We start from the raw sequence: 15,610 nt of genomic DNA, 5'->3' as shown, positions 1-15,610 counted from the left end.
TACTAAAGTATTATGCTGAACTGGGATTTCAACATCCTGTGCTTGTTTACTACAAACCTTTATATTTATTAATGTGGGGTAATACCTATCTTTTGTACAGCATTTTGAGATCTGTTGGTGAAAATTTGGTGTAATAATGACATTCTTTATTCATTCTTACATTGTTAAATGGAACATGTGATTGTACATGTCGTAAATGTTTGTATTGATTTCTAGTTTTCAAAATATTACCCATGAGTACAGCTAGCTAGAGCCCCCTTGAAAATTAATCCTCTCCTTTTCGTCTTTTTTTAATTTCAACCTGCGAAACATTAGCATGTTTCCTGGAAGAATGGAGGTGTGTGAGAGAGAGAGCAGGTAGTAGTAAAGTTAATAAAGCACATAGTAAATCATTCTTTTGTAACTGATCATTAAAACATAAATATTGAGCAATTAATGATCAAGAGATGTTCATCTAACTTTTTGTTCCCTTCTGTTTGAAAACTTGCATTCATAGGATCAGTCTTTATCACTGTGTGAATTTGGTGAGGAAAATCCAGAAAGAATGTTGCCTTGTATTGTTGAGTACAGAAATAATTCCATTTTGGAACCTGTCTTGACAGTGTTCATACATCCCTCCCTGTGAAAGAGAGAATCAGAAGAATTCTGAAATTGTCACACACTGGCAGGAATACTGGAAAGTGGAAGTGGGTTCACAGCCATTTACATGTTATTTTAATGAGCATCTAAGGTAAGTCACTGCCTATGTTTGCATAGCTAGAAATATTTACAAAATCTTTCCATCCTCTGCTCTCCATTGGCCTTCTTTGGAACAAACTATTTGAAAATGTTTTATTTTGACGGTAAAAAATGTGTGAGAGAATTCTCATTGCTGGTGAACAAAGTATTTTTAGTTTTTTGCTGTTGAATTTTTTTTTTTTTTTTTTTTTTTTTTTGGTGACACCAAAAGGCAGTTGCCCCAGAAAAAGTTTCACTACATTGCAAAAGCTGACTTCATTTCGCTACCAAAACTGACGAAATCCTTAGTTGTAACAAATTTGTGTTTCTTCCCGAAAGAGGGAGGAATTCTACCATTTTCACTGTGAGGACTTGTGATCATGGAGGAAATGAGCCTTCGATTTGATTAATGTATATTCATACAACTATTAGTTTTCATTCTTTCATACTTACAAAGAGGAGAGTTGTGGCTTTAGGCTACTCTACTTAGGGAATTATTATTCTTTTTTTCCTGGGTGTCTTTGTATTTCCCATTAGCAGTAATGGGTCTTACACATGTATCAAGGGATAGATAGCTCTCTTAGGTTAAAGCAGTCAACTTACCTCCGCATATATTTTCCCTTCTCAGGTACATGCATTGATTATTGTTGTTCTTCTCTTTTCTTGTTTTTCTGTATCTTTCTGGTCATGTTTTGTCCGGGAGTATTATACATCCTTGTTGAGACTGCATCTGTAAAACTGCACTGTCATTACCAGAAATGTACAGCCAGATTGCTTTTCCCTGAATTGCCTCCAATGAAAAATGACTATATATCTGCTGGAATGGGCATAAGAAAAGATTTAAAAAGCAAACAAACAACGAACCTCCCAAGCCTAAATATGAATCAGGGTGGATTTGATTTAAATCACTAGTCAGGAAAACTTGATTTAATCATGGATTTCTACATAAAAGTGCATTCTTGTTGGTTCTTATCTTAATACATATTCTTCACAACTCAGAGATAGATGTAGGTTTCATTTTTAGAAGGTGCACACTATACATTTTTAAAGTGATTTATTTTATTTTGAAAACTTTTCAGATTAGTTTTACAGCTATATCAGAAAATGAATGGTTATTTCATTTACCAAAGGTAATTGAAGCAGATATTTATGAAGTCATTGGGAGGTGAACTGTCTCCAATTCAACAGGTTACTCATTAATATTTGGAGGATTTTCTTTCCATGCTGTATTAGGAGGAGACCACCACCAGACAGATATTTAAATTGTTTTATTTAACTAAAACAACAATGTTATGTATTCAAGGTTTTTTTTCTTCAACAGCAAACATAATATTTTAACAAAACAAGCATATGAATTTTTGAATTTAGTTAAATATTCAAGTTTTTAAAATCAGGTTTGTTTTTGTTAAAATTGTTTTTAACTAAAATAGTTAAATGAAATATTAAAAAAAAAAAAAAACACCCCAAAATTAAATTGACTATGTCAGCCAGGTCAACATGAGAAACTTAAAATATTGGATTCTGCTGCTAACTCAGTCGTCTTCATTTTCCTTTTTGTTTATAATCTGGAAAAGAAAAACAAGCTTTCCTGCTTTTTTGGGTCCCAAACGATTTCTCAGTTTGGAATGAATTAGTCCAAAGGAAGAAAATATTTCTACACCGGCAGAAGAAGCTACTGCTGTTAAAAATGAGATTTCAGCTATTTTTTTTATCACAACTGCATCTAAAATGATAGTACCATAGAGTAACAACTATATTTTTTGCTCAAACATGAGAATTCAAGAATAGTCCAGAAGGAAGACAGGCAGTCCTTGAGAAAGAAGTAGGAAATTAAAAAGTTTACCAACCTAAAGATCCTGCATGTTCAGACATGTTCCGTTCATCATCTTTGACACAGCTTCCTCCTAAGAAGAAACACTTCTCATGATGTTGTTTCATTTGGGCAACCAGTCCTTGCATTTCTTTGTTGCACTGTTTGCACTTTGCACGCATGCCTGTCTTACCCACAGGTAGAGGAACTTCATTAAAATATTCCCAAATTGGGTCTCTCTTATAGTCTGCTGCCGTTATAGGTTTTCCCTTCTAGTGGGAGAATGCCTGTCCCTCCCTTCTCACATTTATCTCCAGACTTCTTCTCCTGGTCCAGATCTATTCTGCCCCCAAACAATCTTCTAGTCATTGAACTTTTTGAAACTTTGCACTTTTAGAGAGAGGTAAGGGATTGATTCTGTGTACACAAATTTGCAGAGAGACAACAGAGTTGAGGTCTGTTATTTCTCACCTCCATATATTTTCTTTCTTTCTTTAAAAACATTTTTGCTGTTAACAAGCATGTTACCTCTGGAGTCACAAAACCACAGTTTGAGAACTGCAAAACTAAGCATCTCTGATGGTATCTTCTAGACTGAGCACTGAGTCCCATTGAGTAGATAGAAAGATTAACCTAAATAATCTATATAGAAGCCCCTAGAACCCCATAAGATTGGGTCCCTAATCCATGAACTATTGGATCTCATTTACAAAACTTTTCTTAAACATTACATGAATATGTTGTCTCATATTATAGAATTAGAATTTATAATTCCTATTCCATGATGAGATATCTTTGAGCTATAATGTATCTTAATTAAAACTATTTTTAGATAAGTTTTTTCCTCAAAAAACATTTTATCAAAAAAATCTGATTTAAATTAAAAAAATCAGATTTTTTTTATTTAAAAAAAATCATTGATATTTATCTATCCTGATATGAATAGTGTGGGTAAGGCCCTGATCCTGGAAGTGCTTAACTCCGTGCTTATCTTTAGTACCATTGGCATCAATGGGGTTATTCACGGGAGTCAAGTCAAGCATGTGCATAAGTGTTTGTAGGACCAGGGCCTAAGGGGAGATTCCATAAATATTTGAAGAGTGTAAAGAGCAAGAAGAAGGATGGATGGATTAAAGCAGGATCTGTGGATTCAGTTCATGGGCTTGAAATGGGGATCTTGGTCTCAGAAAAGTGTCAAAGGCCTTCCAGCTGATTCTCTGAGCTGAAGGCTGACCTCAGACTTGAGTGTGCACTGAGGCCAGAGTGCTGGTGCACAAACACCATTATTCTGTGCTCTCTCATTACTTTCAAGATTGTTTAGCACTAGGGTGCTGTTTCTTGAGATAACTGCATTTTATATTAGGTTAAATTTTATTGGCAAGTACCAGGGATGCATTTTAGTTTTTTGCCTTTTGACATTGCTCTTCTTATTGATCATACAGCAGAAGGAGAGTGTGATGGGTTCCACCTGTGGTGCCACCTAGAACTGGGTACCACTGAGCCCTCTGACCCAACAGCCTGGGCTTCCTCTCACACTGTACTGCTGTGCCAAGTTACAAAGTCCTCCAAGCTTGCACTTTCACCAGCATTCACACAGATAGGGACACACCCAGCTGCAGTTATATGCAGGCTCTCTAACCACCAGCCTCCCAGCCTAGGATGCCAGAGAGTACCGTCCTGCCCTGGTCAAATCTGGCCAGTATAAGGATTTAATACTTGGTCTGCCTCTCCCTAAATGTGAAGAGGGCCATGCACACCTGTGGTAATGAAGCTGAGATTTTCCCCAGACACCTTAGTCAAACGCACACTGGTTTGGATTAAAACATAAAATACGTTTATGAACTACAAAAGGATAGATTTTAAGTGATTGTAAGTGATAGCAAACAGATCAAAGCAGATTAACTAGTAAATTAAAAAAACCCACAAACTGATCTTAACATACTAGCTAGGTAGGGTATGAATTAGCAGATTCTCATCCTGAATGATAAACAGGCTGGCAGATTCTTGAGGCACAAGCTGCCTTTGCTTTGCAGTTTGAGTTTCCCAGGTTTTCATACACAGGCTAGAAATCCCATTAGCCTGGGACCATCACTTCCCCCAGTTCAGTCTTTGTTCCTCAGGTGTTTCCAGGTGTGATGTGTAGGGAGAGTGAGGTACCATCATGATGTCATTTCCCTCTTTTATATCTTCTTCCCATTTCCCAGAGTTCCTGGAGTAATCCCTGTGCTTGTGTGCATTTCCTCAATAAGCCATTAACATTGTTTGGCCTTTTCACTGGTGTACCTGGGTGGGTGTTTTCAACCTCACAACATGTTTCAGTAACACATACATAGCCTTAACTTCATAATGATAGCAAATACAATCCAACAATATATTAATGTCTAGCAGATCGAGATTTTTAGAATGATACTTCACAAGGCGTACTTTGTGCAAAACATATCCTAATTACATGACAGTGGGAATAAGGGTTGCCAGTGTATCACAGAGAGGTTCATAACAAAGTGGCTTAGAGATGTTCAAAGTGCAAATAAACTCACTAATACAGCATTGATCTGATTGCATATCTTTTTGTTTAGAGACAGGAATGAGTTTTGAAAGGTCAAATAACGCAGAAAGGGAAATACTTGGTTGGGTATATTATTTTTAGGTTTTATTTATCTAAACAAACAAATTGGGAAGCAGAAAAACACATAAACAAAAATGAAAACTTAGTTCTTGATTTAAAAATGGGAATGTGTGCAATTTTCTTTAGTCTCCTCCCCCCACCCCATGTGGAAGAGCTGTTATATGTTGTATGTACATAATATGTGTAAGTACATAGGTATTGTGGTTGTAGGTGTTGTAGAAAACACTGTACATTTGTTTGAGATTTTGTACCCCTACACTTTCAACTAAGGTGTGAGAACTTGCAGACCCTCTAAGAGGCCTTCCCATGGAAACCTGATAAGATAATACTTGACATCTTAATTTTTCTAATTTTAAAAACAACCACAATGCCTGGCACACTCCTTTTAAAAAAAAAATCTGGTCTTCTTTATACATCCTAAAGAAGCGAAAAGGACACACACCCATAATGTAGATTTTTCTTTTTAAATCCTATGTAGATCTCCTTTAAAATATTGCTAATGTGTGTTCACACAGATGCAGAGCTGCATGACATAATGCAACATCATCAGGTATTGTAGAAGCTGCAGCAGCAGCACACAGTAACATTATATTACAACACCTGAAAATAAATTCTGAGACTTTTTTTTATTGTCCTGCAAGCCAATTTTGCAAGATGTGGGACTGCTGCACAAAAATAAGCATTGTTTATAAGAGTGAGAATAGGTGCTTAGGAATTAATAAGATGCTCCTGTCTCACAATTTGCTTCATTAACAACATATGATGCTCTTTAACCATGTTGTACTTTCCATTTCAAACAAATAAAAAAAGCCAACTACAATAAATAAACCAATTATCTTTTTTTTTACTGTTACTAACAAATACCTGTCAAAATGTATTGTAATGACCAGTCCTTCTGCCTGGTCCAGTTGGTAACACTTGTCAGAATTCAGTACCTACTGTGCCGAGCTGGACAACTGGTGAAAGTAGCAAACTGATATGGGTGAGTGAAACGGATCAGGATGTAAACCAGCGAGGATAGCCAGAAGAACAGTCGTCCCACACAAGGAAATAATAGAATAGTGTCTGGGGTTATGTGGGCAACTGAGATGTCTACTATATGAGTGCTTTTACTATCCCATCCACATATTTAAAGATCTTGAATTAGGAGGGGCAGTTATTTATCATTCTCTTGCTGAGGAGGAACACCACTGTAAGTGAAGGAAGAGATCACCCAGCAATCAAGAGAAGGAGTTGTGTATGTGGGCCACAAACTAAATGGCATGACACAATCAAGACTAACAAGAATTTAATTTCCTCTATCCTGTTTGGTCTTTTTCTGTGCTCCCTCAACCTCCCACTACCATGTAAGCATAGCACTCCTCCTTCTCTTCCCATTATTGTCATTCACACCTTATGTGTGTCTTTCTGCCCCCACTGCTGCCCCTTCCTGTTTAAGAAGAAAAGACACACTAGAATGGACATATGGTCAGACCAATTGGTCCATCTAGCCCAGTATCCTGTCTTCTGATAGTGACTGGTGCCAGATGCTTCAGAAGGAATTAATAGAACAGGGCAATTATGGAGTGATCCATCCCCTGTTAAGCAGTCCCAGCTTCTGGCAATAAAGGTTTAGGGACACCTAGAGCATGGGGTTGCATCCCTGACCATCTTGGCTAATTGCCATTGATGGACCTGTTCTCCATGAACTTAGCTAATTCTTTTTTCAAACCAATTCTACTTTTGGCCTTCACAAGATCCCTTGGCAACAAGTTCCACAGGTAGACTGTGCATTGTATGAAGAAGTACTTCCTTATGTTTGTTTTAAACCTGCTACATATTAATTTCATTGGGTGACCCTTAGTTCTTACGTTATGTGAAGGAGTAAAAAACACGTCCTTATTCACTTTCGCCACACTATTCATCATTTTATAGACCTCTGTCATATCCCCTGCCCCTTATTTATCTCTTTTCTAAGCTGAATAGTGCCAGTATTTTTAATTGCTCATATAGAAGTTGTTCCACACCCCTAATCATTTTTGTTGCCCTTCTCTGTACTTGTTCCAATTCTAAATATATCTTTTTGAGAGGGGGATGGCCAGTACTTCACGCAGTATTCCAAGTTTGGGTATGCCTTGAATTTATATAGTGGCATCATGATATTTTCTTATCTTATTATCTGTCCCTTCCTAATCGTTCCTAACATTTTGTTAGCTTTTGGGTGGCCACTGCACATTGAGCAGATGTTTTCAGAGAACTATTCATGATGACTCCAAGATCTCCTTCATGAGTGGTAATAACTAATTTAGACCCCATCATTTTGTAAATATACTTGGGATTATGGTTTCCAATGTGCATTACTTTACATTTATCACTGTTGAATTTCATCTGCAATTTTCTTGCCCAGTAATCCAGTTTTGTGAGATCCTTTTGTAGCTCTTTGCAGTCTGCTTTGGACTTAATATCTTGAGTAATTTAGTATTGTCTTCAAACTTTGCCACCTCATTATTAACACCCTTTTTCCAGATTGTTTATGAATATGTTGAACAGCATTGGTCCAAGTATAGATCCTGGGGAAACTCTGCTATTTACCTCTTTCGTCCATGAAAACTGACCACCTACTTTTTGTTCCTATCTTTTAACCAGTTATTGATCCATGAGAGGACCTTCCCTCTTATCTCATGACTGCTTACTTTGCTTAAGAACCTTTGATATGAGTCATTATCAAAGGCTTTCTGAAAGTTCAAGTACACTGTATTCACTGGCTCACCCGTGTCCACATGCTTGTTGACACTCTCAAAGAATTCTAATAGATCAGTGAGGCATGACTTCCCTTTGCCAAAGTCATGTTGATTCTTCCCCAACATATTGTGTTCATCTATGTGTCTGATAATTCTGTTCTTTACTATCGTTTCAACCAATTAGCCTGGTACTGAAGTTAGGCTTACCAGCCTGTAATTGCCAGGATCTCCTCTGGAGTCTTTTTCAAAAAGCAGTGTATTGTCTGCCCCACTCTACCAGCTGCTCTTTTACTTTTCTCTGTTTCCTTCTCCTAGTTGTGTGGCTCCTTTACACGTCCTTAAGCTCATATTTCTGCTCTCTTAGGGAAAATTATTGAACTGGAAGGGAATTTCAAGCAGTGGATTTAATAACAGCTTCTGACACCCCTGCTTCCCCTTTACCATACCAGTTTCTCAGTAGCTACTTAATTTTTCTAATATGTACATGCAAGTGTTTCATGCATGGTTTGTTAGTCACTAAAATGCACATTCTATTGGGGAGTCAATATTGCAACAGACCTCTGGGCTTTTGAGCCTTGTTCATCGCAACTACCACACAGTTGTACACAGGCATGTATGGGAATGTGCTTCCATTAATGAACAAGGCTTTATATTTGTCTGTATCTAACCTACCATATGATACCTCTGTCTATGTATCCCAGGACCAACTCCATAAGTATGTAACTTTTTTTTCATGATGTTTTAGTCTGTAGTTGCTTTTTTCCTAGCGGTGCCTGTCTCCTCTCTGGGACCCCAGTGAGACAAAGAAGCATTTCTGTCCCAATTTTACAGATTGGGAGCTGGGACACACAGTGCCCAAGTGGCTTTCCTAGGGTCACACATGAAGTCCGTGGCTGAGCAATGAATCAAACCTAGGTCTCTCATGTCCCAGGCTAATGCCCTGACCTCCAGGCCATCCTTCCTCCCCTGTTATGCAATTTTTGCCTGTGCTTTAATAACATAAGAAAATGAATAGTTTAAAGGATCAAATCATCAGTGTCAGTAGAGGGGCACTTTGAACATTTTTTCCCCTTCCCTATGACATCTCTAGTCTGTATTTGTGTCGCTAGGGAAGTGCATGGGTGGGTGTGTTTACATGTGCACATACAGGCACGTCACTGTCCTGTCAATGCTCTCTCATCAGCATAGTTCCACTTTCCCACTGCACATGCCTTAGAGCCAAAATTTAGGATTTTATGCCAACATAAAAGAAGTACGTCGACTCTTGCTGAACCCTACAGTGAGTTGATGCAGTAGTGGGAGTGTTTAATTCTAATAATTGGTACAACCATGAGTGCTGCCAGTAGACCCCACTGTAATAAAGCACTTTAGCAAACTGGCTCTATCCCCCAAGCCAGACAGGATTGTAAAGTCAGGAGTGGCATTATGAATGTTTTCTCCAAGTAGAGTTTATTACTTACATTTATTACAGAATCTCCTGTAAGAGGCCCCAGGGATTGTAAACATTTTACTTTCCTCAATCTGGATATGTATTACAAATTTATTAAAACAACCCCCCCAGATCCTTTGTACACACAGCAGATTTATTCAGTGAGTGATAACTGGAACATCTCTGAGTGATAATTAAATAGCCTTTCTTCAAGATTAATCTCATCCCAGGCTGATGCTGTGGCCCAAGGATGACCAAAAGTGGAGAAGAGTTGAAATTCTACCTTCATGGACAAACCTCAGAACAAATCACTAATGACATTTTGACATTGGATTAATTTGTCTAATTAATTCTGATTGATTCAGATTTTCTTTCTGAACATTATTGCTTTTTCCCTTATTTGTTTTCCTCTTTTTTTTACATCATATTTTTAGGCTTCAATTATTATGTTTTACTTAAAAATGCAATTTGTTGACAAAAGTCACTGTTGGAGTCGAGCTTTTAAAAGCATGACTCCAGCTTCAAGTTAAATCTTAGCCAGCTGGTTCCATAAAGCCAAGTTGTGATAGCCTACCCACACTGAGAAGAACCATGCTCCAGGAACAGCCCAATTTGATTTTAGGGAGGCAAGGTATTACTCGGTGTGAGGAGAGCTATCCAAGTTTGGCCCTTAGTGATAAGTTAGCTTGGTCACTTGGCTCAGTGTTTTCAAGGTAGGGATCACTAATCCAAGTTTTCAAGTCTAAGGTGCACAGTTCATAAAATTGTTCTGTTCCCATGAGTTCAACATTTCCTCTGTAGTGTAAACTCATTCCTTTACAGCCATTTTTTGAGATACTCTTCCCAGCTGACTTGCAAGTTCAGCGTCATTCTTGTTGCTCTTTTCCTGAGATTAAGGTACACTTCCTCCAAAGGCCTTCGGGAAAACACCTATATCCCCATTCCTATATTTAGGGACCAATTTAGAATCCCTATTGTATAGAGAACTGATGTTTCATTTCCCATCTCCACTTACCGGGATGCTGGCAACACAGTCTCTTTTGATTTCCCAGCTTGTGCCTGCACCATTTTTCCTTGTACAGAAGCTAATTCTCATATTCTGTATGCTTCTTCTGACACTTGGCAAATTTCTCTCTCTGCAGTCACGTTCTCTTTTCTCTAGCTGAGGCATATCCCACACCAGGTTCCAGCATTCCTGGGTGGTCCCCGTCTTTTTCTTTAGTGGTTGTGAATACTCTATTCATTGCCTGTTTCTTTTGTCAGGGTCTTCTGGTTGCTCATCAGCTTCCTGCTCAGTTGTTTGGATCCACTTGGTTTTCTGGTCAATAAATCCATTCCTCTTCTTAATCCCTGATTTTGGAGTATTTAGTGGCCCCAGCTGTACCTGGTTGATAACTTTCAAGATGTGATGGAATGCACTCCTGTATTCACACTCTCCAAATCACTGTAATAATCTTTGTACAAAATATGCCTCATAAGGTATCATTTGAAAACTAATAACTTTCTGGTCAGTAATATGATGAAATATGCATAGCAACATTATAGATAAAGTTATGACCATAAACTGAAATCATAACTGAAGTGTGTTTACCAGACAGATCTGGGGAGTGGGTAAACCAGTTTCTCAGAGACTAAGGACAAGCTGACCCCTCTAGCCAGGTGTCTTCAGAGCTGATGGGCAGTCAACTGTCAAGTGGCCATTCTTTGGCAAGGAAGGAAGGCAGGAACAAAGATCTGCATCTTAGCAAACAGCAGCATGGAACCTCTTTCACCACCAGACTCCTTGACACCAACCTCACAGCAGGAGTGAACTTTATCTAGGGTAACACTCAGAAAAATACATTTCAAAGGGTGACTGAACTATAAAAGTAAGGGGCAAAACCACTCCAAGGTATCTTCCCCTCCGCCCACCTAAGAAGGCACAAGAAACAGCAGTTGGACTTTGGCATCAGATCCTGGCCTTAGAGTTTGGTCAGCAATGTTACTGGAAACACATGGTAAGGAGCCAAGTCTACTTTGTTTAGTTTTAGTGGTAGGAAGCATTTTATTTTTATTTCTCTTGTAACCATTTCTGACTTTAATGCCTTATACTTGTACTCACTTAAAAGTTGTTTCCTTGTAGTTAAATAAACTTGTTTTATTCTTTAATCAAAACTAATCCAGTGTTGTGAACTGTGTGAGTAACTCCATTTAAGGTAATACACTGTTGTATATTGATCCCCTTAGAAGGCCGACTGACCTAATATACCTGGACTGCCCAGGAGAGGAGTGGACAGTGCAGAACACACAGTTTTGGGGAAAATTCAGGACGGGGGGTGTGTTGGGGTCACCCTGCAAGTAGTAACTCAGTCTGGTGGAAGCCAGTGTGTGGGTGGTGTGTTACTGACAGACTGCTGGGATCTGCATTGCTGAACCAGGACTGCAGCTATACCCAGATACTCAGGACATGACCTGCAGGCTTTTTAGCTGTTTATGAGTGACTTGCCTAGGAGCTACACCAGCAAAGATTTGTGAGGTACCCCAGGTTGCAGGGCAGGGGTGACACAGCCCCTCACTGGTCTGGATTGCATCCTGGCATGTCATACAACATGTCTCACATTTGCAGCTCACAGTGCCATTGACAGATTGCCTCCGTCAGCTGTTCTATGTGTAGATTTTTATGCTGTGTGATTGAGATTTCTTGCTCTGCTTAGATCTATGAGCTGTTGCTCCTTTTTAAAGTCTTCTTTTGCCCTCCTCTTAATCTTACCCTGGATAGAAAGAAAGAAAGAAGAAGGGCATTTCGCTTTTATTCTGTGCTCTCCACCCTAATAGTGTCAGAACATATGAGTGTCTGTGAGCCAATACTGTCACTTGTGCCCACCATTTTCCACGCCTTAAAACTGCAGCCTGACAGGGCCACACCTTCTGGTAGAAGATGCCATAGTCTGGACCCCTTTTGAGCAAGGATCCCAAGCAGCGTAGGCATCAGGCATTCTTCCTTCACTGCCCCTTCATGAAGGCTGAAGGTGGCCTCAGCTCTTTGAGGCAGTCTGAGTGAAATCTCCAAGCAGCCTCAGACCAGGGTGGTATTAAAACCAGAGCTTTGTGAGAAGGGGAAGTCAAATTAAAACCAAAGAAATGGCATACACAGCATATCTGGTTGTACATCACAAAAATCGTTCTTACATGTGTTATAGGAAAATAAGCAAGGTCTTACCTTTCTGGAAGGTGTTCTGTCTCCTCTGAGACCCTTTTGCAGGCAGCATTTCAGAGGCTATGTCTACACTGCAAAACGCAGGCGAGATTGCAACATGTGTAGGCATACCTGTGTTAGTTTTCATTTCGCTAGCATGGGTACCAAGGCAGCGTAGATGTGGTGACACACGCTAGCAATCCAAATACATACCCAGGGTCCCCAGAGGGCTTGTACTGAGATTAGTGGCCCATGCTGAAGACCGCGTCACTGCATCTACTCTGCTACCATTACCCATGCTAGCTAAATAAAAGCTATGCCTACCTGTGCTACGATCACATCTTCATTCTGCAACGCAAAATACCCAGACAGACAATTTTTTTTAATCGTCCCTCTTCTGGCCACACCACCAAAATTGTTTCCCAGCCAACCTCACATCTCATTTTCAGCAGAACACCCCACACTTATGGGGCCTGTGCCCTTCTTTCTAGCTTCATGACTATGTTTTTACACGTTAATTGACCTGAGTGGAGTTGCTAACCTGAGTGCAGCTCATTGCTTTACATCTGAATTTAAAGAGAGGGCTCTTATAATTCTCTGTGTTCATTTTCCTCTTTATCAAATATAAAATAGATCCTTGTATAAGAATATGATAATATCCCTTTAAATAATTTGTGAGCCCTTTAATGGTGCTCTCTATAGTCCATATTTTAGAACCTTCCAAAAATCAGTGAGAGCAGCAGTAGCATGTTCTTAGGCCTGGCATGTCAGTCTACATATAGTAAACATGTTTACTATATGTCATGTCATGTACACAGGAAATTATACAGTAAAAATAATACAGATTTAAAAAATAGGACCTTTACTGAGTACTCCAATATCGGATACATTGCACTGGTATTTGGGATTGAAGAAAATGCTTAGCATGCCTTTGGCTCATTTCCTGTATGGAAAACTTTTAAAAGATCAAGTATAAGACTTAGATATCTATTTATAATGAAAGTTACAATTCATCACTTCTGTAATTTGTACAGATGGGTTCCAAATTCTCTGATAGAACACAACTGAAAGGACGTCTGGCTCTCTCTAATTACACCTTCATTGCCCTAATTGAATCCAGTTTTCAAGTTTGCTTGCTCACTGTTCTATTTATCTTGTTCTTTGATTCGTACCTACTTTAAAAAAATTACTTAGCCTTAACTTCCCTTGCAAGTTGAGAACCGAGAATGAGGATGCTCTTTTTTAACCATTCATTGTCAAATTCCATTCTGTTAGTCAAACATTAGGTACAAAGTGTGACAAAAATAGTATTTTCTGAAAAAATAGTTTAGATGTGTGCTATCATTCAAATATCAAATATTGAGGGGAGTATTATAGTTATAGTAACTCATTTACTGTCTCAGTATGCTCCAGGGACAGCCAGTAGAGTGCACTTCACTTGCTGTTCTCCTGAATATGCCAAGTTCTTTTGCTGCTGTTTAGTTTTTATATTGCACTAGTGCCCAGAGGCAGAATCAGGGCCCCATTGTGCTAGGCACTGTGGGAAGGTAATAGTGACACTGACCCTACTATCATAAACCTAAAATCCAAAGGGCTATTATTCAGTGAACTAACCATCTCCCACTGATTTCAATGGGATGTCCATGGACTCTAGGGGTTCCCATATCAACACAGGCTATCCATCATTTAGCCTGGAATTCTGTCTTTTCTGGTGGCTAGGATGTTTCAGGGGAGAAAAAAAAACCATCATATATTTAATGAATTCCACAGCGAGGTATGTAGGGAAGGGGCAAAAGAGTTTCGTTCCGACTCTCTTGACCCTGAACTATGAGGTTTGTTTGTCTTACAATAATCAGAAAGTGACAGTATAGCTGGAAATAAGAGGATCAGCAGCCCATGAGTGGGGTTGTAATCACTGGGCCAGGATCTCCTCCCATTTCCACCAGTTTTCTATCAGTATAATTCCACTGAGGGCGCATCTGACTGAAACCACTGAGAGGAGAACCATGCCAGCTATATTCAACTCACTGAGCTTAATAACACCAACATGCCAGTTATTGGTTAATATTTTAAGCCGAGCAGTTTATGGGAAGACAAGCATCAGGTGGCACTGGTGCAGAAGGGTAATGTTTGAGATGTCCAGATAAAGTCAGAACCAATATCAATGCAAATCCTTGTCTGGGGTTTGAAAAAGTTCTGTTCTCCTCTGATAGTTATTTGTATGTGTCTCTCTGCACTTTGTGGCTCTGTTTACAAAAATCGCAGAACTGCCCATGCATGATGGGGCTGATTTAACATTATTACCATCATTACAATGGGAGCAGAAAGAGGTAGAAATGAGAGAACTTGTCCATAAGATTTCCAGACAAAGTTTTCAGACTTGGGAGGTGCAAATAAACAGTTGATATTTCAGGCACATTATCCAAACTGAGTTTCTAAACCTTTTTGAGATTCCCCTATTGAAAATTAACAAACCTACTACAGACCTGACTATTAAAATGAATTGGTCACTATGGAAATGGAATTGGCCTCCACCTAGGATAAAATTTTCAATAGTGCCGAAGTTCCCGTGACTTTTGAGGGGATTTAGGCGTATTTGAAAAGTTTACTTATTGTTTCCATTGGCAGTTGTTTTGTTTTCACGAGCAAACCACAGATTGACACTACTCAATATGATTGATAGAGTCTGCTGCCATGAAGCCCTTGTGCTAGGCGATTGTAGCAGTTTAGGGATGAGAAGAAGGCCGTGTCTATTAAGAATTTGCCTCGATTCTAGCAATTGATGGCAAACCACAGAGGTAGTTAGGCTGTGGCAAACCCCTAATGCTGATAAGTGGCAGAACTGCGGGGAAAAGGGTGGTACTGGCACAGGCCCTGCCTATGTTATATTTGACTGTTACCAATACTTTGTTTCAAGCATTATAATTCTCTCCACACCCCCATGCCCAGTGTGGTCAAAGCTAAAAGTTAATGAGTTAGAATGTTTAAATTACATTTTAAAGTAATTACCTCATTTTGATGCAATTTGACACTTACATATTAGAGCACTGATATATTGTATTAAATGATCATTTTACTGCTTTTCATAAATCATGCTCCGATGTTGTTACATTGTGCTATCTTTCACTGCTTT

The 15,610-nt window shown here is 39.0% G+C and overlaps 1 protein-coding gene across 2 annotated transcripts in view; it reads left to right on the top strand.

Moving 5' to 3' along the window:
* Positions 1-15,610, top strand: part of KCNMB4 (potassium calcium-activated channel subfamily M regulatory beta subunit 4) — a 39,389-nt gene that overhangs the window by 20,755 nt on the left and 3,024 nt on the right. For both annotated transcript variants that reach the window (XR_003998492.1, XM_030548743.1), the window contains exon 2: positions 603-730. Coding sequence is in view for 1 of the 2 variants with exons in the window: in XM_030548743.1 (XP_030404603.1) it covers positions 603-730 (128 nt within the window). In the remaining variant the exon portion in view is untranslated. The remainder of the gene's footprint in view (positions 1-602; positions 731-15,610) is intronic.

This window comes from Gopherus evgoodei, chromosome 1, assembly GCF_007399415.2.
Source record: "Gopherus evgoodei ecotype Sinaloan lineage chromosome 1, rGopEvg1_v1.p, whole genome shotgun sequence".
Lineage (NCBI taxonomy): Eukaryota > Metazoa > Chordata > Testudines > Testudinidae > Gopherus > Gopherus evgoodei.
This window is presented reverse-complemented; position numbering and strand designations above follow the sequence as displayed.